We start from the raw sequence: 26,448 nt of genomic DNA on the forward strand, positions 1-26,448 counted from the left end.
GCCCAGGCTGGCTGGATTTGCTTTGTAGTTGATGACTTTGAGCTACTGATCCTCCTGTCTCCACCTCCCAAGGTGTTTGTGGTGCTGAGAACTAAAACCAACCCTTCATGAGTACTAAGAAAACAACTATTGTTTGTTTGATTTTGTTATTGGTTTTATTTGGTTTTTCAAGACAGGATTTCCCTGTGTAGCCCTGGCTGTCCTGGACTCGCCCTGTAGACCAGGCTGGCCTCGAACTCACAGAGATCCGCCTGCCTCTGCCTACCAAGTGCTAGGATTAAAGGCATGCGCCACCACGCCCGGCTAAGTAAGCAACTTAACAAGTTGGCTTCACCCCGAGCCCCTGATAAATTTCTTATGTTCTATGGAGAACAATATCAATTCTAGATGGAAAATGCTAATTTTAGTTTAGAAAGAAAACGGAAGATAAAAGTATCAGTGTGTTAGCAAACCATCTGAGAGATGTTCTTCATGGTATTTTTAAACTTCTATCTATGTACTTGTGTGTGTGTATGTGCATGTCTTCTGTGTGCAGGTGCCCATGGAGACCAGAAGAGCAAGCGCGCTGGAGCGGGAGTTACAGGGTTGGAAACAAAATTCAGGTGCTCTACAAGAGAGCAGCACATGCTTTAACCTCTGAGCCATCTTCTCCGGCCTCATTTGAGAGTGTGTTGTCTTCTCTTCTCCCTGGCATTTACCTCACAATTCTACACTTTCAGAAGGACACAGGAAAGACATCCCACAGGTACCCGATCAAACACAAGGGGGAAGGGCTAGGGTGCAGTCGTGCTAGCGCAGGCCTGCAATCCCAGCTACCAGGGAGGCCGAGACAGGAGGAGGTCAAGTTCATGGTCTGCTTGGGCAACGGATGGTTCAAGGCTAGCCAGGGTAGCTTTCTGAGAGTCCGTCTAACGTGCAGAAAGAACAGGAGCTAAAGCTCAGCTGTGGAGCACGTGCCTAGCACATGAAAGCCCTGGATTCAGTTCCCAGTGTCTCTTTTTAAAAAGGAGTTGGGGGCTGGAGAGATGGCTCAGAGGTTAAGAGCACTGGCTGCTCTTCCAGAGGTCCTGAGTTCAATTCCCAGCAACCACATGGTGACTCTCAACCACCTATAACCGGATCTGATTTTCTCTTCTGGTATGTTTTGTGAAAACAGAGCTCTCATAATAAATAAATATTTTAAAAGGGGGGCGTTGGGAGTAGGGGCAGGCTTGGGACGCTCTCACTGGCAGAGCACCCAGGTAGCACGAGTAATACCCGAAATCCAATGTCCAACACTAGGGGAGGAAGGCAAAATAAAGTATATGCAAGTAACTCTGAGCGGCCACAGCTCTAAGGCTCCATTCTCCTCAGATTCCAAGGCACACTTACAACTACAAACCACTGCTGGGCACCCTGTGACGGCAGAGGCACACTTACAACTACAAACCACTGCTGGGCATCCTGTGACGGCAGAGGCACACTTACAACTACAAACCACTGCTGGGCATCCTGTGACGGCAGAGGCACACTTACAACTACAAACCACTGCTGGGCATCCTGTGACGGCAGAGGCACACTTACAACTACAAACCACTGCTGGGCACCCTGTGACGGCAGAGGCACACTTACAACTACAAACCACTGCTGGGCATCCTGTGATGGCAGAGGCACACTTACAACTACAAACCACTGCTGGGCATCCTGTGACGGCAGAGGCACACTTACAACTACAAACCACTGCTGGGCACCCTGTGACGGCAGAGGCACACTTACAACTACAAACCACTGCTGGGCACCCTGTGACAGCAGAGGCACACTTACAACTACAAACCACTGCTGGGCACCCTGTGACGGCAGAGGCACACTTACTACAAACCACTGCTGGGCATCCTGTGACGGCAGAGGCACACTTACAACTACAAACCACTGCTGGGCACCCTGTGACGGCACCTCTGCTCGTGCCCCTCCTACTCATCTCAGGGGCTCTGGGTCAGGGGCTGGCGAAGTTCTCAGCTGCCATGACAAAGGGATTCTTCACGCGCTGGGTCTCACTGAAGATGCGTGAGGTAAACGGTTAGACGAGAGAGCACAGTTCATGGGGCACCTACCGGGCCGGCCCATGCCAATCTTTTCCAGGTCTTCGTTCTTGACATACTCAAAGTGGGACAGGCGGGTAATGTTGAGGTCATCGCGGAGCCTCAGGAAATACTGCTGTAGCTGCACCTCGGACAGCAGCTCCAACAGCCAGCCCGTTCCCTCCTCCGGCTGCATGCTGCTGCTCCCCAGCCTCTGTGGAAAACAGAGAACAGCTGAGGGGCCAAGGCACGTGGCCAGGTAGCAGGAGACCTGACCACCGGTGCCCTTGGCTCACCCACATCCTGGAGAACTCAAAGCCCTTTCTTGCTACCTAAAAAAGCTGACTTGGGGGCAGCCGAGGTGAGCCCCAGACCAGAACGATCAGGAATTAAGTCATACTCCCAAATCTGTGCTCTCTGGGGACCTCCGGGAAGCACGGTCCCTTTGAAACACAGACTAATAGTATCGGTCATCTTACTCCTAAAACTTTATTTAAAAATTGGTATGGGGCACAATGGCCCTTTGAAATCCATTCACTGGATTTCACCCCTCATCAGAACAGACCCCACAGAAAGCTCTCAATCAGATCCTCACTGCCTAACACTGCCAGGCCTTCCCCACGGGCGACTCTCAGGTGCCTGCAGGGTCATAAGGCAAAAACAAGAGGGGCAAGTGTGGACTGGGAGGGTTCTCAGACATCCCAGGAAATGGAGATTCATGTTCTGCAAACAGCTGTCATGAGACACTGAGGCCCAGAACCAAAGCTTGTCAGTTCTGCAGTACCAGGTGTGTAAATTCTTATGAAATCATACCCTCAAAAATATATTTGGGCCAGGCATGGTGGCGCACGCCTTTAATCCCAGCACTCAGGAGGCAGAGGCAGGCGGATCTCTATGAGTTCGAGGCCAGCCTGGTCTACAAAGTGAGTCCAGGACAGCCAAGGCTAACACAGAGAGACCCTGTCTCGAAAAACAAAAATAAAATAAAATAAAAATATATTTGGGATGGCAATGTATGCACGTGGTACCTCAATGCCCTCTCCTATGCTGGGATTAAAGGCATGTGCCACCATGCCCGCTTTTCTCAATTTTTAAGTGACTCCAAACAGTGCAACTTTGAAAAGTGTGTGAGTACATATATAAACAAATTATACTGACAAAACAAAATGTACCTGCAGGCCACAATCAGCCAATGCTGAGTGACCTGCCAGGATCACCTTGCCAGGATCACCTTCAAAGCTAAACAGCCAAAACCATCTATATCTGGGTAAAGACATCTCTCAGTCAAGAATTTGCCCAGAGCCGGACATAGTGGCACACGCCTTTAATCCTAGCACTGAGGAGACAGAGGCAGGTGTATTGCTTTGAGTTCAAGGCCAGCCTCGTCTACAAAGCAAGTCCAGGACAGCCAAGGATACACAGAAAAATCCTGTCTTGAATCCCCGCTGCCCCCTCCCCCAAAAGAAAAGAAGTTGCCCAGACCAGATTTTGACCTCAACTCCGTTCCTGAGGAAGAGGAGAGGTGAAGAGAAAGGGCCAGCTGCCTGGTCAGGGGCCAGGTGATTGCCCTCGTGCTCAACACACACAGTAAGAGAAACAGGCACCCTCCCCAGACTCAGCTGAGCCTTCTGCCCCCACCGTTCCCAGCACTCCTGCCAACACAATGCCAGGAGCTCAGACTTTCCCAGGCAGCTCAGGGAAGCACAAAGAGTAACAAGCAGGAGTGACAGACCCCTGGTTCAAACCCTGGCCCTTCCACCAAGGACTCTGGGCCAGGGGGCTAGACTGGCCAGCGGCTTCCAAACAGCATGCAATAGCCCTTTATTTGAATGGCTCCCCTAAGGGCGGTACAACCCTCCAGACAGAAGGTATTTTTGTTTGTCATAGTGTATGTGGGGGGGGGGGGGTTGGTCAGGACTAGTGACATTTAGCAGGTGGTAGGGGGTAGGAACACCAGTTACTCTGAACGCACTGGACAGACCTGAACATACAAATTCCACACAGCTTAGTTCGTGCAGGTGAACACCGTTAGAACAAACACGATGCAGACTTAGATTCCATTTTACATTTAAACAAGAAAACACTGTTGTAGTTTCAACGTAACTGGATTTTCCTTGAACTGTGTAAAATTCTACTTTATTTGGAGGACTGCAAAAGCTCACTGTCTGGGTGAAAACACTGCTGAAGAACAAACGTTTATCTCCAAACACCTCTCAGCGGCTCTGCTGAGGCTGGAGCCGCGTGGCTGTCCTGCTTCACCCAGTATTCGACAAAACTCAAAGTGTTATAAACTATTTTCCTTTTATTTCTCCAAATATTACAGTTGGCACCATGTTTATCGACTCTACGTATACTTAATATGGAATACTGCTATTACTTTTTTGCGAAGGACATCAAAAATAATAATATATTCAGAACTGTAGTTCTAGGACTGGAGAGACGGCTCAGGGGTTAAGAGCCCTCGCTGCTCTTCTAGAAGACCTGGATCTGATTCCCAGTACTTACATGGCTGCTCAAAATCACCTGGAATCCCAGTTCCAGGTGATCTGACTCCCTCTTCTGGCTTCCTCAGGTACTGTACACACATGGTACACAGACATACACGCAGGCAAAGCACCCATATACACGAAATAATAAAGTAAAATTGAAAAAACTACATTTAGTTGTACTGACTCTTTTATACTCAGCAAAACCATCTGCTTGCAAACAACATGTTTGGGGGCTACGCGGGCAGGGCGCACCACTCTCCAGAGGAAAACACCCCACAAGTGCTCAGTGAAAGACAGTCACTAGACTGGGCTCCGCCACTCAGTGCCTTAGCCCTGGAGCAGAGTGATCCCACCGGCTGTGTGGCCGGGCTTCCAGGTGAAGGCTAGTGACCCCATCGGGACAAGCAGCCATGGTTATTTTTCTTCTCTTCCACCACCTCAAGCCCCAGGTTCCAGGCTTATCTCCAGATAACAGCTCAAAGCCATAGCCTGAAAGTCAGAGAGGGCTCAGGGAATGTCAGGGGCTTCTTGGCTGTCTCCTGAAGCTACTTAGATGTAAGCCCAGCCCAGCCTGTTCCCCTTCCCTGATGGACCAGCCAACAAACCTTCCTGCTCAGCTGGACACTGCCCTCCCTACTCCCCAACCCAGAACAGGACTGCTGTGAGGGAGAGAGAACACGGGGATCCTGGTGGAGAGAAAGGACTCTCAGGTGGGGTTCTAGTCCAGAGTGACCTCCTCCCCTAAGTCCCCCTCCAGCCCAAGTTTGTCATCTGTGAAGAGCAGAGCAGTAGAACAGTGACCCAGCTCAGATAGCCTCTAATTCTCTGTGTGTGGCCCAGAGCCTGGTGTGGAATCTGCACCAGCTGTGTGTGACACACGCAGGTCCATGGCCTGTCTATAAGCACACACTAGACTGACCACACAGACACACAAGGATGAATGCAGCAACTAGATAAAAAAAAGCTCTCCAACCCGCGCACCTCAGGGAGGCGCTCCTCAGTCATACCTGTTCCTTGTTCCTCTGTACAGTGCTGCCACTGAGGGGCTAACCTAAGCCACAGCCAGTCCAATTCCTGCCCCCTACTCACTGTGTACAGATGTCGCCGTAGTCTGGCTAGGAGAGGGAAGGAGAGCTCAAGGCCAGGGAACCGACGGGATGCTGGCATCTCCACGAACTGAAGACCCTAAGCAAGTCACAGGAGCTATGGCCTAGCGCTCTCAGCGGGCAGGCAAGGGCCTAAGCCTCTGAGCTTGATGTTCTGCCCAGGAAGGAAACTGTCCAGGGGGTAGAGGGAGCCTGCCCTAGGAATCCCCCAAATCCCACACACAAGTAGGAAACAGGGACGAAGAAGGGAGCAGTGGCTTTGTTCCACTGCAAGCTGCAAGCCTGGCTGGGATCCTCTGGGTCCTCTGTCCTGTCTCCAGGGCAGAGCTCACAGCTACAGCCCTCCTCCCAGGCTTCCCCCACTGCCCGCCTGTACTCCTTCCCTCCCTCCCTCCCTCCCTCTCCAGCTGAGCGGCTCTGACACTGGCTGAAAAAAGACCTTTCTGAATCCCTGCCAAGAGGACAGCAGGAATGGCGGGGGGCACCCTTCTTCCTGGCACTGGCCCTACTGACTCCCCATACACAAGGCTCCCTGTCTCTGGCTTCCACTGCAACCCTCACCGATGCAGACAACTCCTGGGACCTCAGCGTGGGGGCTGCGAATCAAACAGCACACAGGAAAGGGGGCTACAAGGCCCTATAAGGGTTTTTCTTTGTCTACAGGGAATTGAATGAAGCCTGGGTTGGGGGCTTGGATTCAGTCTTTCCTGGATTCTGCAGGCAGATCCTTCAGAGACACCCCCCCTTCCCACAGTCCCAACCTTGGCTGGGCGTCTCCTGGCTCAGACCCTAATGTGGCCCTGTTACCCTGGTGCCCGACGGAAATAGGAGGCCGGCAGCCTGCCAGAGTGGGACAGTCCAGCCAAGATGGGGTGTGTGTGTGGTGTGTGTGTGAGAGAGAGAGAGAGAGAGAATCTCCATCCCTCCCCTGGGATTGCCTTGTGCCACAACAACCAGGGTGCCTACTCCCCCAGATTAGCTAGCAAAGATCCGAAACTCCCTCTAGATAAACAAACATGCCCCCAAGCCCTCTGCTGGGATGCTCCTACCTCAGTGCTGTAGGAGCTCACACTGTAGGATATGTATCTTGTACAGCACCACACACACATAACCAGCCTCAGCTTACAGCATCTGGAAGCACCCCGTCAAGCCCCTATGGGCCCCCTATGTCTCACAGCTGACAAATGGTCCCTGTGCCCCTGAAGGGTGCCAGCTGCTCTACACCCCCTCGCTACAGCCCCCAGATACACCTGACAGCTGCAGGAAGTCCTCTTCTGCTCCCCAGATCTCAGCTTCCCTCCCTCCTCCTGCCCAGCCTAAGGAGCCCCTGTTTCTTGTACACTGCCCTCTTGTCCCTATCCAGCTGGCTGCCAGCTCAGGGAGTCACAGCTGGCTTATCGAAGGAGGCAGCTGAGGTGGAGCATTTTGGGGAAGTCAGCGTCCCAGACTCTCTTTGCAGGATCTCTTCCCATGTTTGAACTCACTACCTGGAAGGATAGCCATTTTGTACTCTGGTGATGGGGGAGGGGGTTGTTCCCAGCAATAACTCTTCGCCAGTGCCATTATACAAAGATTGTGGATTGCCGTGTCCAGCCTCTTCAGGCTCTGCACATAGCCAGCGGGAGGACTGAGGTCAGCGCTGACATGCAAGCAAGGTCAGGCTGAGGATTCAGGGGACACTGCCTTTCTCCACAGGTTGGCTGACCACACCCTCAGCCTGGAGAAGGTGACAGCCTGTCCATCAGCCACCACCTGAAGCCAACCCAGGAGCCTGGTGTTTATTACCTCAACTGCAAGCTGAGACTAATTAGGATGGCCAATTTAAAAACTCCAGCCACCCCAGAAAAGCATGCCCCAAATCCACCAGAACCCCGTGTCTGACCCTTCCCTCAGATGTCTAAGAAGACCTGGCAGCTTACCCCAAATCCAGCTATGGGAGACTTTAAGAGAAGCAACATATAGGAAGCCAGGTCAGTTTCTGGGACCTCCTTGCTCCTCCTCGCCTGGGAAAACAGCCCTGACCTTTCTGCCTCTCAACTCCTGAGCACACCCTCTTTCTTCCTGCCAGCTACTGCCCTCTCCCGGCTAGGGGAAGAAGTGCTTGATCTCCAAGGGGAAGGAAGCAGCCCTGTGAATACCGTGCCATTTTCCAAAGCACACAGGGAGATTTAGACTGATACACATACTCCACGGGCCGATAAATGAGACCGCCTATGACACAGCTTCTCCCCACCAAAGAGTGAACCTGAATACTAGTTGTGTTTCCTAGGCTCCTACCGTGCACTGCAGAAAGCCTAAAGGGCAGCTTACTTAGGCCCCTAGAGACCCATGCTCACTCAGTCAGACAGATACCAGCATCAATAATTCACCACCACCATCACCTCAGACATACCCTGCGCACACACACCCTACTCTGCACCCAGTCTCCTCCTAGCCCCAGGGATCTAGGGGTTGGCAATGGGATGGGGAGGAAGGGGGGGGAAGCACAGGTACCCTGGACTCAGTTACTAAGCTCCTACTGCAGAGAGCAGAGCTGGGCCCTCAGATTACGAGCAGACGACAAGGCCTGAGTCCCAGGTATCTCGCTATCCCCATTACCTGCTGTCCCTCCTCGCCCCCAGCCAGGCGCTGGTAAGCAGATCTCTCCCCCATTGGGCCCAAAGTCCCACCGTAGGGACAGGGAGAAAAGCGGTGCTGCTCGCAGCCCCCGCCCCTCCAGCGGCACCGGCGGCGGCGGCGGCAGCACCCGCAGCGTCACTGCCCTGCGTCCAGGGGGGGGGCGGGCCTCGAGCATCCTTCAGGAGGGGAGGGGCTGCTAAAGCGCCTCGGCTGGAAAGGCTCCAATCCTGGCACCTACTTGAATTCCAACCAGCAGGTTATCACAGCCTCTGCGCCGGTTGCGCCTACGGGCATCTCCCCCGCCCTCAACCTCCTCCCCAGCTTCTCTTTGCCTCTGTGTAGCCTCGCCCCTCAGGCAGCCAGCCAACCAGCAAGCAGTGCCAGCTGCGACCCTTGGGGAGCCATTGAAGACCTCAGGCTCCACCCCCTCCGTTTTCTGAGTCACTGCTTCTCTGAACCTCAGGCTGCCTCCAGGTCCAGAGCCACCCATGGACCTCCGGGATCCGAACACTTAATACTCAGTAGTTCAGGGGTCACCTAAGAAGTCACAGAAGCCTGTCTCGTACTTCACCAAGCCCCTATTAGCAACCTCAAGGAGTCAAACATCTTCCTCCATTTGTCTCAGCGCCCACTTACTCCACTCCCAGATCTCTCCCGCGCCCACCTGCTGGGCATGCCTACAAATTCTAACCCATTCCTCACTAAGTCAAGGAAGCTAGGCAACCCAGAGCTAAACTCCCCCCGGCACTCCAGCAGGCTGACAGACTCATCCCATCCCATTGCCCTCACCTCTCCTTCCTCCTGGGACTGAGCGAGCTAAGCAGACCGGTGTACTGGGGCCAGACTCTTTTGACTTCAGAATTGGAGAGTGCGGACTGCTTGGAGAAGCCGCTCCAACACGTGTTGGAAAAGGTTGCCTCTCTGAGCCCTGAGGTGAAGTTATGGCCAGCCAGCAAGGAAGTGCTACTGCAGCGGCTTCTCTATCCCTCCAAGCCTCAGGCAACACACACACACACACACACACACACACACACACACACACACACACACACACACACACACACACACACACACACACACACACACACCCTCTCATTCCTATGGCATCTGAGGTATCCTCTGACTCTTTCCAACCAGGTGTTTAGAGCTCAGCTGAGCTCAGGGCACTCACTCTCCCGCTTCCTGGGATAGGGCAGAGAAGAGCATTTAGATAGCCCTGCCATCAGCTCCAAGGCATAACAAAGAGTCCAGGAGGGCATTTGAGTTCCCAGCAGGCTTCCTCCTCACACCCCCCACCTTGGAGCAGCCACGGCAGGGAGAGGCTCTGTCAGGCCCCAGGTTCCAGCCTGTGAGGAAGCTCCTTGGTATCTTACCACAGCCATGGCAGAAACTAGTCTTGGGGACAGCTACAAGAACCCCAAGTCCTCAGGCTGATGAGGAAGCAAGGCCAAATATGCCTTGCGCATCCCTTTTTGCCCTGGCAGGCTGAACGAAGGAAGGTCTGATTCAAAACCATTCCTCACGCCTGCTTTCTCCACCTCCTCTCCCAACAGCAGACTGTCCAGAGGTCCACACACAACCCCAACCACCTCTGAGATCACCTGCACTGTGCCTCTCTCTCCCCTTTCTCTCTCCACACCGTGTAACTAAAAGGGGCCAGTCCACCTCTCCGTCCTCTCCAACAGGGTCAGTGACGTCACAAGTTCACACTGAGAAGTAGATAAGATAAGCAACTTCTGGCCAAGAGTACCGCCCCCCCCCCCACGCCGCCCGGCCACAAAACAATCTACCATATTCTTGGGAATACATGCCACCCTAACAACCAAGCTTCCCCCCTCCCCCTCTTCCTCTCCGGTAGGCACAGGAAGAATAACATATTGGGAAAGAAATGGAGGCCACGGCTCCTCCCCAGCCACAGGAACAGCCACAGATGACCTTGCCTCCCACAGGAACCCCACCAAGTCAGGCCTGCTCAACTCACCTCTATGTATGCAGGGCCCAAGCTTCTGGACCAAGGCCAGGCTGGTTCCCCTCAAGACCTCATCCCAGAGGGGACTGTACCAGGAAACCCCACACCTTCAGGGCAGCGTGGTATGACATCACTGGTCTGAGGAGGCAGCTGGCCAGAGGCCAAGGAAGAGAAGGGAGTGATTCAGACACACGCCATGGCTGTCCACACCCTCTCCATTGCCAGGACAAGGGGCCCACTCACTCCCAAGGAGCTGGCTAGCTGAGGTCCTGTGGTTGGGCCAGCGGAACTGTTTTCCCTAAGGATCCTGGGCCCACAGACCAGGCTAGCCTGAAATCTCTTCATCTTCCTTCCTGTATTTCTGAAAACATTTTACTTGAGATCTAGTTAATGAAATAGTGTTTAGAGGGGAATTAGGGAATATTTTAAAGCATCCACAGTATTAGTATATAAACGGCATTCCTAATGTTTAAGCTAGATTGCCTTTATAAATTACTACATCCCTTTTTGAGTACCACCCATTCTTTGAGCTGCCATATTTCCTTTATTTCTGTTGTTTTATTTGTTTTATAAACCCAATGAATCCAGTTAGTGCGGCCCATAAGCTCATGGGTCTGAGGCCATCCATCCGACCCAGTGGCCACACCCCCAAGGAAAGGCCACACCCCCAAGGAAAGGCCACACCCCCAAGGAAACCACCTCTCCCTTCCCCATCAACTGCTATTCTTCTTCTTAACAATTAGTTGTGTCTAAAGACTTTAGCCTTCACCCTTCCTCCTATTCTCAAAGAATGACTAGCTCCTGGGGGTCCGCACCCTCATTCTTAGGTCTCCTACTGCTACCCTGTGTTGCCTCCAATCCAAAGCTCCTCCTGTAGGTCTCAACTCCTATGTCTGAACTGACAGAGCACTTCCAGCAGGACGCCACACTGCTATCATGGTCGGCCTGTACCGAAAGAGTGCACAGCACACTATCCTGTGCTGAGCATGCCTGCTATTCCGCCTGGCTGGCAGCTACTCCAGGATCCGCCCAGCATCCCTGTGGCAAACAGCACAAACCACCCCAGGCCAGAAACCACACCCCTGCCAGCAGCCGCGACTCCTCCTCCCGCCTACACCAAAGGGGTCAGACATAGAGTCACTCAGTCTCTCCACCTTCAAGATGAACTCCTTTATATCTTTGCGACCCTACTGAAGTGCTATCATTCCTCCAAGTCCCCGTTTTCTTTTTCTTTCTTTCTTTTTTTTTTTTTTTCCTTTTGGTTTTTGCTAGACAGGGTTTCTCTGTGTAGCCCTGGCTGTCCTGGACACACTCTGTAGACCAGGCTGGCCTCAAACTCGGAGAACCACCTGCCTCTGCCTTCCTGAGTGCTGGGGTTACAGGTTGTATGCCTGGCTTAAGTCTCCATTTTCTATCCTCAAACAATTGCTTCCACCAAGCTCCAGGGCTGTTTTATTAAAGAATGCATGCATATAAATAAGAGAACAAAAATATGGGGAAGAGCCAGACAAAATTTTTTTTTAAATTATCCATCACGGGGCTGGAGAGGTGGCTCAGTGGTTAAAAGTACTGGCTGCTCACCAAAGGACCAGGGTTCAGTTCCCAGCACCTACATGGCAGCTCACAACCGACTGTAATCCCGGTGCAGGGGTTCTGACTCCCTCTTCTGGTCTCTGTGGGCACTGCACTCATGTGGAGCACCATGAACAGAGGCAGCAAAACACCCATATACGTTAAAAAAAAACCTGTCACATTCCAGTCCCTGCAGAGTTACTACTTGCTAACTCTTTGGGTTAGTATTGAGACCGCCATTTATTTACATGGGCTTCTAGTGCGGTTAGCAATTGTAAAATAACCAGAACCCAGCAAGAAACATAATCAAGAGAGCTAAAAAGGACTTCAGCCTCTGTGACAAACATGAGCTGCTGCCAACCCGACTGCCCAGTAGACACCAGGACAAGCCCGACCACCGTCTCCTTGCCTTGGCTTTCTCTGCCCTCCCCTCCTCAAGATGTAGCCCTGGCTGGCCTCAAACTCTGCCTGTCTCAACCTCCCAAGTGCTGGGATTAAAAGTGTATACCACCAGGCCCTCGTCCTCCTCACTGTCTTCAATCCAGAGAAGACAATTCCTTCATGAAGAGAGGGGCTGTCAATCATTTCAATACTTTTGTCCCAGACCCACTAAACTACATGCCCATCCAGACCCAGGGACAGCTCAGCTGGGCGGGAGTCTGAACCAGCCTCCACAGGAGACCTGGGAAGCAGACTTGGGTTCAGAATGCCACATGGTGGACCGGATGGAAGCTTGCACCTATAAGGCACCCCAGCCTTATTGGGGGACTGGGAGGGGAGGAACAGTGCAGGGGGGAGGGAGTGGGGCACAGAAGCATCAGACATGGAAGCCCTGTCACAGTGAACCCCTCCAACTTCAGAGGGGAGAACCGTCCTCCTCAGCCTGCACTAAGCACCCTACTTGATGGTCTTGACGGGACCACAAAGCTGTCCTATGCTCCACAGCTGAAGAGAAGCGCACCAGTGCCCACAGGTCACTTAGAGTCCCTACTGTGCTCCTGAACTGCTGCCCAGCAATGTGTGACCAAGGACAAATCCCTACATATGTCCAGGTTTCCTCCCCATGTGTGGCACACTGTTGCACCAAGGCCTGGATACCAACTTGCAGAGCTCTACTCCACTGTCCTATCCAGGGCGTCCTCATGGCACCAAACCCCAGCACTGGCTCCAGGGGAAAGGGGGGGGTAGTGGGAGGATAATGCGGTCAGCCACTGCCATGGCTCTTCCAGGGCGGGGTGGGGCCACCCAGCTGGCCACCCTGCCTACCTCTGGCTCTAGCTTTCCCCACCCCCACTCCGTCAGCAGGAGCCAGAGCTGAAGAGGCCTATTGTCGGGCCCTGGCAGTGGGGTGAGGAAAGGACCAACAGCAAAGATGCACCCGAGCTGTGCGCTGTACAACATTCACCGTGTGCGCCGTACAACAGTCACCGTGTGCACCGTGCAACATTCACCGTGTGCGCCGTACAACAGTCACCGTGTGCACCGTGCAACATTCACTGCCCACGCCCTTCAGATCAAAGAGCAACTGGAACATGGAGGAGAAGTGTCCTGCCTGTTGGCTCACAAACAAGTGAGATTCTGAGAGGGTAAGGGACGCCTGGCCCAAAACATAAAGGGAAGAGTCATCAGGAGTGGGTACCAGGAGGTTAGGTGTTAGAACAGAAAGCCAAAACTGGTCAAGTGTAACTAGCTACAACGAGCAGAAACAAACAAGACCTCTTGTCTGCCTTCCCAACCCAGCCCCCAGCTCCTGGCCCTCCACTGCCCTGCAGAGGCCCCTTCCATTTCCACAGAGAACCACGCTGGGTCTCTGGGGTTTTTTGTTGTTTGGTTTTTTGAGACAGGGTTTCTTTGTGTAGCCTTGGCTGTCCTGGACTCACTTTGTAGACCAGGCTGGGCTCGAACTCACAGTGATCCGCCTGCCTCTGCCTCTCGTGTGCTGGGATTAAAGGCGTGCGCCACCACGCCCGGCTGGGTCTCTGTACAGTACACTGACAACAAGGAGAGCACACAGTAACCGCCAGGATCACAGCTCCCTTCCCCACCTGCTCCAGAAGCCTGGGACCTCCACGCTGGCAAAAGATGTTCTCTGCACTCCGACCAGGCCAACAAAGATGTAAAGACATCCAAACTAGAGGCTTCTAAGAAATGGCCTGTCCAAGTCACCATACAAGTCACAATCCTCAAAGAGCCACTGGGCACCACAGCCTTCACAAGCTTCTTCCTTGATTGAGTAGAAGCAGAAAACAAAAATTTACCAAAGACCAAAAGAAAACTTCTAGCTTGGAAGAGAAGGAAACACATACAAAGAAGCAACTGAGAAAAGTATCAAAACAAAGTTAACAAAAACAACTGGGCTGTGGAGACTGCTCAGCTCTTAAGGCCCATGCCTGCCTCCAAGCCTAGCCAACTAAATTTGACCCTCAGTTTAATCCCAGGACACATAGAGCAGGAAGAACACCAACTTCCACAAGTTATCCAATGAACTCCACCCATGGGTCACGGCGGGCGCCTACACGTGTGGTGTTTTAATATCACAGATAAGAAAGCAGGGGCTGGAGAGATGGCTCAGAGGTTAAGAGCACTCACTGCTCATCCAGAGGTCCTGAGTTCAATTCCCAGCAACCACATGGTGGCTCACAACCTTCTATAATGAGATTGGGTGCCCTCTTCTGGCCTGCAGATGCACATGCAGGCAGAACACTGTATGCATAATAAATAAATCTTTAAAATAAATAAATAAATAAATAAATAAATAAATAAATAAAGGCATGCGGCACCACAGCTGGGCTAAGAAGACATCTTTAAGGAGGCATGGATTATCTAACAATCAACAGCTCTTCCTGCCTCACAAACGCACAAAGGATGGGGATGACTTTAAACATAAAGCTCTTCCTGTTTGGACAGGAAGTGTTTCCAGAAAGGCCCATGCGTTCACGCCTTGGTCACCACCAGCTTGTGGCGCTATGGAAAGGTGACGGGATCATGAGGCGCCTGACCTAGTCAATAAATTAATCCTTTGATGGAGTCATAATCTGAGGCATTAGCTAGAGGAAATGGGTCACTAAGTATGTGCTTTCAACCCTGGCCCCTTCCTGTCTATCCTCCTGCCTCCACAAAGTTCGAAGCATTGCTCCGCCATGACAGACCACCTCACCACAGGCCAAAAAGCCACAAACCGAAACCATCTCTCAAAGCGTTTCCTCTCTTAAGTTGATTTCCTTAGGTATCTGTCACAACAATAAAGTGACTAACATTAAGTGCAAACTGTGGAAGCTAAAGCACAGTGGCTCACACCCTCGAGGCTTGGAAGGGACGCAGCTTCTGACCTAGAACTTTCCATTCACGTAACCACCAACTTCCAGGGCTCATACACATTCCTCCTCAGGACACAAGAGAGGATGTGAGCTACCAAAACCATAAAGAGGAGAAGTATGAGCAGGAAACACCCCCCCTACAGGCTCAAGTGTTCCAGCACATGGTCCCCAGCTAATGATGCTGTTTTGGTACCAGGTGTGGGACCTTTAGGAGATGGGGCTAAGCTAGAGGAAACGGGGGACTTACAGCCCAGGCTCCAGTCCAGGTGTCCTCTACTCCTTGGTCTGGACCGAGGAGTGAGCCACAGCATATGTTCCCGTGACCGCCGCAGGAGCTGCCTGCCACCATGCCTTCCCCAGCCCCACAGTGAGCTGCAGCTCCTGATCCCACTGCAGCACAGGAAGACCCTGTCAAGAAAGAAAGGAAAGAGCTGGGCAGCAGCGGCAGGCAGATCTCTGTGAGTTCGAGGCCAGTCTGGTCTAAAGAGTAAGTTCCAGGACAGCCAAGGCTACACAGAGAAACCCTGTCTCAAACAACAACAATAAAAAATTTAAAATAGGGGCTGGAGAGATGGCTCAGTGGTTAATGAGCCACCTGCTCTGCCAGAGGTCCTGAGTTCAATTCCCAGCAACCACATGGTGGCTCACAACCATCTATAATGTGATCTGATATTCTCTTCTGCAGATAAAGCATTCATATACAATTTAAAAGAAATTTTTTAAATAAATAAATAAATAAGCCGGGCAATGGTGGTGCACACCTTTAACCCCAGCACTCGGGAGGCAGAAGCAGGTGGATCAATGTGAGTTCAAGGCCAGCCAGGTCTACAAAGCAAGTCCAGGATAGCCAAGGCTACACAGAGAAACCCTGTCTCGAAAAACCAATAAATAACAAGGGAGGGGATAACCATTGAGATATAATGTGAATAAATTAATAAAATAAAATTTAAAAAAGAAAAACCAATAAGTAAATAAACAAATAAGAAAAGAAATATAAAACTTGTTTAATATTGATGCAGTTTGATTAGAAACCTGAAACCTTTTTATATAGGGTGTTTTTGCATTAAGTCCTGAAGCCTGCTCTACACTTCTCTATTTTTTTAGCCATTGCTGTGTGTTTAATAATATGAGAGGGAGCCAGGCACAGCGGCGCACACCTATAATGCCAGCACTCAGGGAGGCAGAGGCAGGCAGATCTCTGTGATTTCAAGGCCAGCCTGGTCTACAAAGTAAGTCCTGGATAGGCAAGGCTACATAGAGGACTCTATCTCAAAAAAAAAAAAAACCCAATAAGAAGAAGAAGAAGAAGAAGAAGAAGAAGAAGAAGAAGAAGAAGAAGAAGAGGAGGAGGAGGAGGAAGAGGAGGAAGAGGAGGAAGAAGTAGTAGCAGTAGTATTTTCATGCAGTTGCATACATTTTCCTTGTATAACTGGCTATGTCAAATGAGTTTAAAAAATAAGTAAATAAAAATCAGGCAAGCACACCTTTGATTCCAGCACTTGGGAGGCAGTCAGGTGGATCTCTGTGAGTTCAAGGTCAGCTTGGTCTACAGAATGAATATCCGGCCAACTGGGAATACATAGTAAGGCCCTGTCTCAAAAATAAATAAGAAATAAAATGGTGGGGCTAGAAAGACGACTCAGCAGTTAAGAGCACTGGCTGCTCTTACAGAGGACTTGGGTCAGGTTCCCAGCATCCCTTGTAATTCCAGTTCCAGGGGACCAGACACACTTCCTTCTGAGCTCTGTTGGACACCAGGCATACATGTGGTACATATACATACATACAGCCAAAGCACTCATGCAGTGTACATAAAAATAACAAAGTCTAAAAAGAAGGAAAATAATGGAGGGGGGGGGGGAGAGAGAGAGAGAGAGAGAGAGAGAGAGAGAGAGAGAGAGAGTGTTCTAAGTTGAGAGGATGAAGCTAATGCCCCAGAGAAGAAACAGGTGCCTTCAGTTCAGAGTGCCCACAAGGAGGCAGCTCCAGAGACCTCTGTCAAAGGTCCCTCAAGGACCCACTGAGCACTGCTCTCATGTATATGAAGGAGCTGACTGAGACCAGGGGAAACAAACAAGCAAAGAATACGAAGGGAACGGGAACGGGGCTGAGCTCTCACCAGCCAGGAAAGCACTTGCTCTCACCAGCACAAGTAATTACGTAGAGTGGTTTTTATTATTATTGAAAACAGTTTAAAAGGTAAAGTGGTTGTTTAAATAAACCACTATCAATGTAATTATGGAGTTTTTAACATAAATGCTTGCTAAGAGGAGAGAAATGAAAGCAAATCATTTAAGGGCCTTGCACTAATATCACTTTAAGGTAAACTATAGCAAGTAAAAGATGTATACTATGAATGCTACAGTCATACAAAAAATGTTATTTGATGCCGGGTGTGGTGGGGCACGACTTTAATATCAGCACTTGCAAGGCAGAGGCAGGTGGATCTGTGAGTTGGGTGCCAGCCTGGTCTACTCAGCGAGTCCAGGACAGCCAGGGCTACAAGAGAAAACAAAAACCAAAAACGAAAACCACCCAACATTATTTGTAAACAGATACTCAAGTTCTTTTTGGACACAGGATGTTTCTCCATTCACAGCCCAGGCTGGCCTGGTCCTCTTGCCTCTATCTCCTGAGTGCTGGGCCTACCAGAAGGCCAACACCGTGCCGGACTCCACAAAGAGCGTAACAACCCAGGGTGGCCGTGCACACCTGTAAGCCCAGCATGAGGGAAGCTGAGGGTGAGGCAGGAGAGCTATTCGGATTTCAGGACCAGCCTAAGCTACATAGTAAGTTCAAGACCAATCTGGGTTATAGATGCCCAACCTCAAACCTCAAACCAAAACCAAAAAACCTTAACAAATTACGTACAAGTAGCAGAATTATATATAATGTTATATAATTCATGTTAACAATTCAAAACAGGAAAGCCAATAATCACTGATTGACATAAACCATCTGGGGAAGTCCACCAACCAACCATGCTGATTAAGCCCAGCACTCAGGAGGCAGAGGCAGGCATATCCCTGTGAGTCTACAAAAGTGAGTCCAGGACAGTCAGAGCTGCAGAGAAACCTTGTCTGGAAAAACAAAACAAACAATGCAAGCCACAAACTACAAGAAAATATCTGCAAATCATGCATCTGAGAAAAGATTTATATTCTGGATATATATATATTTTTTAATTCTTTATAACAGTATGAAAAAGGTGCGCGGTGGGTAAACAATGTGATAGTTACCCCACCAAAAATGTACAGATGGCAAATGAACACATGATGAGACTACTTGACTAGGGGAATGCTAATTAAAGCCATAAGCAGATACACTATGGACCTCTTAGAATGTCTAAAGTTAAAGATACCACCAATGTGTGATGGGTTTACAAAACTGTTCAACAGTTGAAAAACAGCCTGTCTGGTATGTTTGGGGATCTGGGTCTTTGGAGGGAGGGGCAGCATTTGTTTGCTAAGATGGGGGGCCCTGCTATGTTGCTCAGGCTAGCTTTTAACTCCTGGGCTCAACATCCCAAGTAGTTGGGCCGACAGGTACCCAAGCGAACTATTTATCTTCAGAATTACTTTCTCATTTGTTTAAAAAATTTTTTTAAAGTTAAATTTAATTTTAACTGGTTTATGAAAGTGTAAGTATGGTAGCTATTAATGGGGTTATGTGCTAAGTCTAAAAGTTCACCTAAACAAGCTGGGCGGTGGTGGTACACGCCTTTAATCCCAGCACTCTGGAGGCAGAGGCAGGCAGATCTCTGTGAGTTCAAGGCCAGCCTGGTCTACAACGCCAGTCCAGGACAGCTAAGGCTACACAGAGAAACCCTATCTCGAAAAACCAATAAATAAATAAATAAATAAATAAATAAATAAATAAAAAGTTCACCTACAAGGCTGGAGAGATGGCTTAATAGTTAAGAGCACTGACTGCTCTTCCAGAGGACCCAGGTTCAAATCCCAGCACCCATATGACAGTTCAGACCTATCTGTAACTCCATGATCTGATACTCTCACACAGACATACACACAGGCAAAGCACCAATGCACATTAAACAAAAATAAATAAAAAACATTTTTAAAAAAGTTCACCTACAATATAATCCAGCCATTCCGGTCCTGAGAATTTACTTTGAGGAAATAAAAACATATATCCACAAGCATTCAAAGAGGCTGCATTTGTAATACAAATCAGAAGCCTATCCATGACCAGGGAAATACATATAAAGACAAGGACATACAAAAGACAGGGGATAAAACAACGATACATGCAACGACACGGTTCAGCTTTTAAGCAAGGACGCTGATCCAAAGAAGCCAAACTCTAAAAGGTCACGATTTGATTTCCATTTACACAAAACACTAGGTACTGCAGGCTCAAGGGAGTGTCAAAGAACAGACCTTCTGTTTAGCGGAAAGTTCAGGAAAAGTCAAGCTAAAATAAGTGTGAAGATGTATTCCTTACACACGCGCTGAGAGCAGAGTTCGCTCCTCGGAAGCCAGTGAGTCAGAACTCCTCTGGTCATTCCAGGAGAGCCTGGCACCAGAGACACAGCGGCTCAACTTCCGGTGTCTGGATGTTTGAGATAATGTGACAGGCACGGGGTGAAGCTGACAGACAGGTTGGGTTTGCCGGACCTGGCAAACCGGCTCCTCTAGCAGTCCTAGCCACCACCACCCCTGCTCCTGCCCCCACAGGAGAACCCCATCTCCACCCAGGCCGGTTCAGAACGCGAGCATGGGAGACCTCTGACTCATTCATAGGCACACAGCGGGAGCTGATGCAGGTATTCCCAGTGGAGGCTCTGAATCCATCCCACTGGTGGGCTGGAGGTTCAGGAACTCTTAACAGGGCTAGGGAAAGAAAGACAGAGCTGTGCACTGTCAACTAGCCCACCTGGACCAGGAAGGGGCAGGTGGGTTTGTGTGTCAACAAGAAACCAAATCCAGCCACTGGCCCTGTCCCCTTAGGCTCCACCTCTACGATGGGATGCACCAAGAACATGCGCCCAGCTGCCCCACCACCAGCCCCTCCAGGCTGGGGGTGTGAAGAGGCCTTAATAGGATGTCTACCACAACCACCTCTATTTGCCAGCTTCCACAGAGTGAGGTCAAGGCCTGGGCCAAAGAGGGGGGTAACAGCATAACAGCCCTGGTACACCCCCTGGTACACCCCCTCTCCCATTCCATTCAGAAACGAAGACCTCACCAGTTGCTCTCCGCTCCTCTACCCATCCTTGGCTTTGGGCCCACAGCATAATCGACCGTGACAAAACCGTGTGGCAGGCACAGGCCAGGCTCGTGCCCAAGTCACTACTGGCTGCCGTGCTCACGTGACCAACAGGACTTACAAGATAAGGCACCGATAGTGCAACACTACCCACTTCCCTTTCTGCAGGGCTTGAGGCCACTGATGCAGGTTGCTCAGCAGCTAGCTGTTGCACAGAGACACGCCTACCTTCCACCAGCGGGTGGGGGGTGGGGGAGGGATGACTTCTCTGCAACTTTAGCCCTGGGGCTATCCTACCCTCTCTGCCCTCTACCTATCCCAGGCAGCCAGCCATTCAACGGCTTCCACATCCAGTCTAGACTTGAAAGAGATGCCTACTCCACTACACAGCAGCTGGTAGACACAATAGTGTGTTGGCGGGGGAGGAGAAGTGCTTCCCCCCAGGTCGGTCAACCTGAGAGTACAAGGGCTGTTTGGGGCCTATTCTACCGTGCTTCTAATAAACACATCAACGTTATCTGATGACAAAACTGGCCTTCCTTACCTTAGTTTTCAGCTGCCCCCAGGCAGACACAGCTTCGAGGTTCTCAGACTTGAGGTAGCAGAGAGGATCCTGCTGGCCAGTGCCTACCCTCCGGCAATGGCTTCCAAAGCTCAGGTTCAGGGCGCTCTTCTGCTCCCCAAGCCCTTACATCTTCCCGCATTACTCTTGACACTTAGAGAAACCCCGGTGCCAGCAAGGCAGCTTGCAGATCACCACCTCCTCCGCCGTCTGCGCCTGCGGGTCCTGTGCCCCTCTTGGAAGCCTTCTCCCCCTGGGGACACTTTACCGTTCAGATACGTTTCCTGAACAGCCCACACTACCTGGCCCTCCTGCACCCCGGGCAGCCAATTTGCTTCCTGAACCCCTAGGCGCCCCTCTCCTTCAGGTCCACGGGGCCCCACAGGCCTGGCCCTCCCCAGCAGCTCGAGTCGGTCCTCACTCGCTGGGGATGCTCCTAGGACCACCGCCTCCCCGCCCAGGTGCTTGCAGCTCTCCCAGCTGAGCTCGTCCGAACTTTCGAGGTCCTCCGTGTGCCGGCAGGAGCCGTCTGCCAAAGCGGGCAGCTCCTCCGGCTGCCGCAAAAGCCTGCGTGGGCTGCCCTCCCCGTGCTCCTGCACCCCGGCACGGGCCTCGCCGCGCTCCTGCACTGCGGGGCCGCCTCCCCCCTTCTCCTGCTGCTGCCTGCGGGGCCCCAGGCCCTCCTCCTGCGCCACGGGCCCGCCGGCCGAACCCGTCCAGCGCGGCGGGCGCCTCCAGTCCGCGGCGTCGGGCGGCCCCCACACCACCCCCAGGCTAAGCTCGTGAGCGCGGCCGCCCCGCTCCTGCACCCCCAGCCCCACGCCGCCCTCCTCCTGCACGGCCGGACCCACCCCGCCCTGCTCCTCCACGCCGAGCTTCAGCCCACGGAGAAGCTGCGGACCCCAGCTGAGCCGCCCGACGCGCGCCGGCTGCTGCTCCGGCAGCGCGGGGCTCAGCCCGCCGCGCTCCTCCTGCGCCCCCCGCCGGCGACCCCCAGCTCCGGCCGCGCCGCGCACGCGCCTGCCCCCCAGAGGCCGCGCGCTCCCGCCCCTCCAGATGGTGCTACCCTGCGCTCCCCCGCCCCGCGGCTTCCGCCTCGGCCCCGAGAGGGCCCGGCGTCCCGCCCTCTCCTCCCGCCGTCGACCACGGCCACCCCGGGCGCCGCGCCGCAGGTGCTGCGGCCCCGCGAGCCCGCGGCCCTCCAGCCGGGTTCCCAGAGCCCGCGCGCGCCTGCGCCGCCCAAGGGGGTGGGACCCGCCGGAGTCGCCCCGCCCTCTTAAAGAGACCCAGGACTTTTATTTTTTTTTTATTTTTTATTTTTTTGCATTCGCACACTTCCACACACAGTTCCCCGCGCCCCAGCCACACACACAGGGGATAATAAACAAAGAAATAAATAAATGCATAAATAAATACATAAGTAGACAGATAGATAGACAGACAGCAAAAATTAGGAGGGTTCATTGATTAACAAATTGAAGTGAGAGTAAGTCCCAGAATAAGAGTCTGAGTGCGTGTGTGTGTGTGTGTGTGTGTGTATAGGGTGTAGGAATACACCCTAAGCCGGAATAAGAGTCTGAGTGCCTGTGTGTGTGTGTGTGTGTGTGTGTGTGTGTGTGTAGGGTGTAGGTATACACCCTAAGCCGCCTTCGAACTTGTGACTCTCCTCGCTGCTGCCTCTTGAGTGTTTGAAGTTCAAGGGCATTTCAGGGGCAGCAGGTTTAGCCTGTGAGAGTGAAAACTCCCTTCTACCCGTTCTCAATTGCTTCTGCTTTAATCTAGCAGCCAGTCAGAAGAAATTGGACCTGTGTCCTTTTCCTGGGACCAAAGGAAGGTTTCCAGAACAAGGGAGTTTGTCTCCAGCCAATTCTCTTCCAATGTGAGCCTTGGTTAGAAACTTGGCCCCAAGCAATGCAACCCTCCTTCTTAACATAGTCAGTGCACATGTGTCCTAGCACAAATGGAAGCAGGCCTAGGCAACGAGACCTAGAACCCACAGGCTCAGTGCCACTGAGCCCATGACTGTCTTCACCTCATCTCTAAAGTAGGAACAATAAGAAATTAAGCCTTGGGGACTGGAAAGATGGCTCAGAGGTTAAGAGCACTGTCTGCTCTTCCAAAGGTCCTGAGTTCAATTCCCAGCAACCACATGATGGCTCGCACCCATCTATAATGAGATCTGGTGCCCTCTTCTAACATGCAGGTGAAACACTGTATACATAATAAATAAATAAAATATTTTTTTAAAAAAAGAAAAAAGAAATTAAGCCTTGGTGGCACACACCTTTAATTCCAGCACTCAGGGAGGCAGAGGCAGGCGGATCGCTGTGAGTTCGAGGCCAGCCTGGTCTACAAAGCAAGTCCAGGACAGCCAAGGCTACACAGAGAAACCCTGTCTTGAAAAAAATAAAATAGACTAGAATAGAATTAAATAAGAATGAAAGGTCAGCCATCCGGGTGGGAGTAAGTGGCTGCCCCTTTTTATGTGTTGTCCAGCCGTTCCCTTTACAGCTTTCTAAATTCTCAAGAAAGGATGACCCTAATTAAGCAAGATGTTGACAGATAAGCATACTTTAGGTTTATAAATTCCACATTTGGTAACCCTCATTAGGTCAGAATGTGTATGGCCGCTCCTTATTCACCTAACCAAAGGCAGGCAAAATGCTGAGCTTTTAACTTGCAGAAGAGTAGCATGTGGGTCCAAAGCATTACAGGAACCAACCACTCCAAGCAGGCAGGGTCAGACGTAGTGTGGCTTAGCTAGAGTTAGAAAGGAGGGAGAGAGGGTCTCCCTGCTCATTACCAGACCAGGGCTGCCCTCCTTTCTTTCTTTCTTTCTTTCTTTTTTTTTTTTTTATAAACGCTTGTATGTGCCAGGCCTGGTGGCACACACATGTAATCCTGGCATTTGGGAGGCAGGTGAACCTCTGAGTTCGAGGCCAGCCTGATCTACGGAAAGAGTTCCAGGTTGGCCAGGGCTAAACAGAAAGAAACCCTGTCTTGAAAAAACAAATAGAAAGCCTGGCGGTGGTGGCGCACGCCTTTAATCCCATTGTTAGGGGCCCAATAGGTCCACTTATCTCATCAGGGGTAAGCATTTTGTTTTGGCTTGTTGTTGTTTTTGTTTTTCCAAAACGTGGTTTTTTTGTTTAGCCTTGGCTGTCCTGGACTCACTGTGTAGAACCAGGCTGGCCTCGAACTCACAATGATCCACCTGCCTCTGCCACCCAAGTGCTGGGATTAAAAGTGTGGGCCACCACTCCCGGCAGGGGTAAGTGTTTTCATAAGCTTGATTTTCCTTCCTTCCCATCATCCTTTGACTCCCGAGGGTTGGGCTTTCCTGATGTGGGCAGGTGGGACTTGGGTCTGCAGTGTACTTATTGTCCAGCATTGAGCTCAAAGGCTATGGCCAAGGCGGTGACTGGGGTGGGGGTGGGGGGAGGGTAGGAAGGGAGTGAGGAGACGGCCAGAAAGGAGATGAGTTCCACATAAACCAGACAGGGCTGAATCTGCGTGCATGGTAGCTTGCCCTGTGGGGTGTACAGAGAAACATGCTGAATCTTGTTTAATCACAGCACATTCTGTTGCCTGGGAGCCCAGGGGTTAATATTTTGTATCTTAGCTAGGGGCTCATGCCTGCCCCCCCCCTTGCTGCCCGGCCTGGGGGTGGGGGTGGGGGTGAGGGCAAGAAGGGGTAGTTCAGCACATACATCTCTCTCACAGTTTGCCTCAGTAATGACAGTGCTCAGATTTACAGCACAACCTTGCACTTGGCACTTGGCATTATTCTGGTTCCCCTCCCCCCCCCCCACAGCAACGAATACATAGTATCATTCTCAGTTTATAGTGATGGAACTAAGGCCTTCTGCGATTAAATGACTTTTTTTTTTTTTTTTAGAATCTCAGGGCCACCAACAGTAGCAAAGCCAGAAATCAAATCCAAATGTCTGACGTCATAATCTGTTCTCTGAACTGCTCAAGAACTAAAGCAATGGAGACCTGGGAGCGACGCTGCTGGAAAAACATCAAGGCTAGCTGGATGTTTAGTGGTCAACAGATGCAAACAACTGATTTGGCCATGGCGCCCTTGCCAGTAAATCAAGCCCCAAATCAAACAGAGCAAAGGGTCATGCAGCTCCATCCCAAAGGTCCTGGGAGGTGCTTCTCTTTCTCCCATCTCACACCCAATGGCACTCAAGAGCAAGGTCTGAGTGGTGGTGGCGCACGCCTTTGATCCCAGCACTTGGGAGGCAGAGGCAGGTGGATCTTTGTGAGTTCGAGGCCAGCCTGGTCTACAGAGTGAGTTCAGGACAGCCAAGGCTACACAGAGAAACCCTGTCTCAAAGGGAACGAACACACACACACACATACACACTGAATCAAGAATGTCATAAAAACAGTACGCTCCCTCCCCATGCTACACGCTCGTCCACTGCAGACATTCTTGGCATCTGTGTCGTGTTAGGCACTATTCCAACTGCGGGTGCATAGAACAAAAATTCACGCTGTGGTGGAGTTGGTACTCTGCTGGGGTGGGGAAAGGAGAGACTCAGGAAGCCAAGAGTAAGCCATGACTGTGAAAGGCATGCTGGAAGATCAGCAAATCTTTCTTTATTAAGTAACATCTTGAGTTAGGCATCTTGTGAGCTGGTCTCATTCCAGGGCCAGGATGTGACTACCTTGAGAAAAATGCAGGCCTTTGAACTCTGGACCTATTTTGTACATTTTGTATTATCAACATCAATGTCATCATAAAATTGGTTCTCCCCCTGGGTTGTAGGTTCCTCAAGTTTGCACCTTGTGCCTCTATTCCCAGGGGCATCTCACTGCCCTCTCTACAGCTTTTCAAAACCCCTCTGGCCGATTCCAGCGTGTTACCAGATACGGAGAGTGTTTGGTAAAACTAAGAAGGGAGGTAAACAGATCAGATATTTTGGTCTCTATACCCTGTGTCTGGACCACTGAGGCCTGGACCCTGAGACTGCAGGGAAGATGCCGGTGTCAGAGTCTGACGAAAGCAAAGGATTTTGGAGTCAGGAAGAGGATTGGGAGAAGGTGAGAGGAGGGATCCTGAAGGTTCCATAGGCATGGGACTACCTGCTAACCGTGGCCATGTCCTCCCAGAACGAGGCACAGCCTGTGTTTTCACCGATCAGTAGGTCAGACCAAGCTCCTGGGAGCTGCTCAGCAGGCCCTGTTCACACGCCTCCAGGCAATTCAGTTTTCAAAACCTTACTAGGGCATAGGGAGGAGCTGCTGCCAGCTTCTCCTACGCGCCTGCCTCCTGTGCCCAGCAGGAGTAAGAGCCAGAAAAGCCAAAGATTTTAAACACCACCCCCCCACAAGCCCAGGTCAGCAGAGGTTATGGTCCTAAAGTAAGTACCATGGCGTCCTGAGTTCTGGCGCCCCCTGGTGGACATCTAGAGTTAGGCTGGTGTTCTTCCAATGGTCCAGTTGTGTTCTAGCAGTATCAGACATCGTGATCAAAAGGTCGGGGATGTGCCCAGCGCCAGAGCCCTACCGAGTAG

The 26,448-nt window shown here is 51.4% G+C and overlaps 2 protein-coding genes across 12 annotated transcripts in view; both read right to left on the bottom strand.

The window, feature by feature from the left end:
* Positions 1 to 20,454, bottom strand: part of TNK2 (tyrosine kinase non receptor 2) — a 37,884-nt gene extending 17,430 nt beyond the window's left edge. For 2 of the 11 annotated variants that reach the window (XM_084801477.1, XM_084801475.1), the window contains exons 1-2: positions 8,251 to 8,382; positions 2,091 to 2,271 (exon numbers count right to left, since the gene is read on the bottom strand). In XM_084801477.1, coding sequence (XP_084657603.1) covers positions 2,091 to 2,271; positions 8,251 to 8,304 — 235 coding nt within the window. In that variant the 5' untranslated portion in view covers positions 8,305 to 8,382. Of the gene's footprint in view, positions 1 to 2,090; positions 2,272 to 5,635; positions 5,951 to 8,250; positions 8,385 to 20,337 lie in introns of those variants that run through there. The other 9 variants (XM_084801476.1, XM_084801471.1, XM_084801478.1 and 6 more) reach the window with 8 other exon arrangements.
* Positions 10,253 to 26,398, bottom strand: LOC311608039 (uncharacterized protein; the record flags this gene model as incomplete). Its single annotated transcript, XM_084800330.1, has 3 exons — positions 10,253 to 10,390; positions 20,903 to 22,150; positions 26,304 to 26,398. 2 exons carry the CDS (start codon positions 26,396 to 26,398, stop codon positions 21,112 to 21,114), a joined length of 1,134 nt encoding a protein of 377 aa, XP_084656456.1. The 3' UTR covers positions 10,253 to 10,390; positions 20,903 to 21,111.
* Positions 26,399 to 26,448: the final 50 nt, after the last annotated feature.

This window comes from Acomys minous (assembly GCF_964271855.1).
Source record: "Acomys minous genome assembly, chromosome: 11".
NCBI lineage: Eukaryota > Metazoa > Chordata > Mammalia > Rodentia > Muridae > Acomys > Acomys minous.